The sequence below is a fragment of the Capra hircus genome, chromosome 23, assembly GCF_001704415.2.
Source record: "Capra hircus breed San Clemente chromosome 23, ASM170441v1, whole genome shotgun sequence".
Classification (NCBI taxonomy): Eukaryota; Metazoa; Chordata; class Mammalia; order Artiodactyla; family Bovidae; genus Capra; species Capra hircus.
In genome coordinates, this window is record NC_030830.1 from 20,799,819 (window position 1) to 20,801,238 (window position 1,420).

At 40.1% G+C, this 1,420-nt stretch overlaps 1 protein-coding gene across 1 annotated transcript; it reads left to right on the forward strand.

Moving 5' to 3' along the window:
- LOC108633452 (olfactory receptor 12D2-like) lies at positions 1 to 927 on the forward strand. Its single transcript, XM_018038740.1, has one exon. It carries the CDS (start codon positions 1 to 3, stop codon positions 925 to 927), a length of 927 nt encoding a protein of 308 aa, XP_017894229.1.

Consider the following 1,420-nt stretch of genomic DNA (forward strand, 5'->3'; position numbering starts at 1 on the left):
ATGCTGAATCAAACCTCAGTCACTGAATTTCTCCTCCTGGGAGTGATAGACATCCAAGTATTGCAGCCTGTTCTCTTTGTGGTTTTCCTTGCAACTTACATTGTCAATGTGGCTGGGAATGCAGCCATCCTGATGATTGTCATCTCTGATCCAAGACTCCATTCTCCTATGTATTTTTTCCTGGGAAACCTGTCATGGCTAGATATCTGCTACTCCACGGTGACTCTGCCAAAGATGCTGGAGAACTTCCTCTCTACACACAAAGCAATTTCTTTCTTGGGATGCATAAGCCAGCTTCATTTCTTCCACTTCCTGGGCAGCACAGAGTCCCTGTTGCTGACCGTGATGGCCTTTGACCCCTTTGTGGCTATCTGCAAACTACTTCATTACCCTCTTATCATGAGTCATCAGGTCTGTGTCCAGATGGCTGTCACTATCTGGATCATTGGGTTTTTCCATGCCCTGCTGCACTCAGTAATGACCTCTCGCTTAAACTTCTGTGGTTCCAACCATATCCAACACTTCTTCTGTGATGTTAAGCCATTGTTGGAGTTGGCCTGTGGGAGCACTGAGCTCAATGAGTGGCTGCTCAATACTGTCACGGGGACATTCGCCATTGGCCCATTTTTTCTAACACTTCTATCCTATGCCTACATTATTATCTATCTTTTTTTCAAGACCCACTCTTGCAGCATGCTCCATAAAGCACTGTCTACTTGTGTCTCCCACTTCATGGTAGTTGTTCTTTTCTACACTCCCGTAGTTTTCACTTATATTCATCCTGCCACAGGTAGCTCTGTGGAGCAGGAATGGATCATTGCCATTATGTACAGCGTGGTCACCCCTGTACTAAATCCACTGATCTATACTTTGAGGAACAAGGAAGTGAAGGGGGCCTTGAGGAGAGGGATCAGGAGAAGACTCTGACCTGAAGTCGAGAGAATTCTTCTGAGGCATAAAGGGGCAAAGAGAAAATTGACATGTGAAGTCATACTGCTTTTCTAATTGTTTACCATTTGTAAAAATAGAAGGAAGTATATAAAGGAAATGTAAGTGGGTAAGTCCAGTATATTTTGTTAAATAATGCATTTCTAGATAATATAATGGAAACTTAAACAAACAGACATGGAATCTTAATGCTGAATCTGTTGGGGGATATCAATTGATGAAACTGATTTGTTATGTATTCTTTTGTGTTCTTGAATAAAATTAGATACAGAAATTTGTCTTAGTTACCCATGAACTCTGTAATTGAATAGTATTTAGGTCTGTTTACGTGTGTGTTCCCTGTAAGTTTATATATTAAAATATGAACAATAAAATCTTATGCTGTAATATTTAAAGGTATTTAATTAATGGCCCTGATTACTCAACTGGAAAAATAAATGGTAACTTACATATGAGCTAAGGGATATTTTTA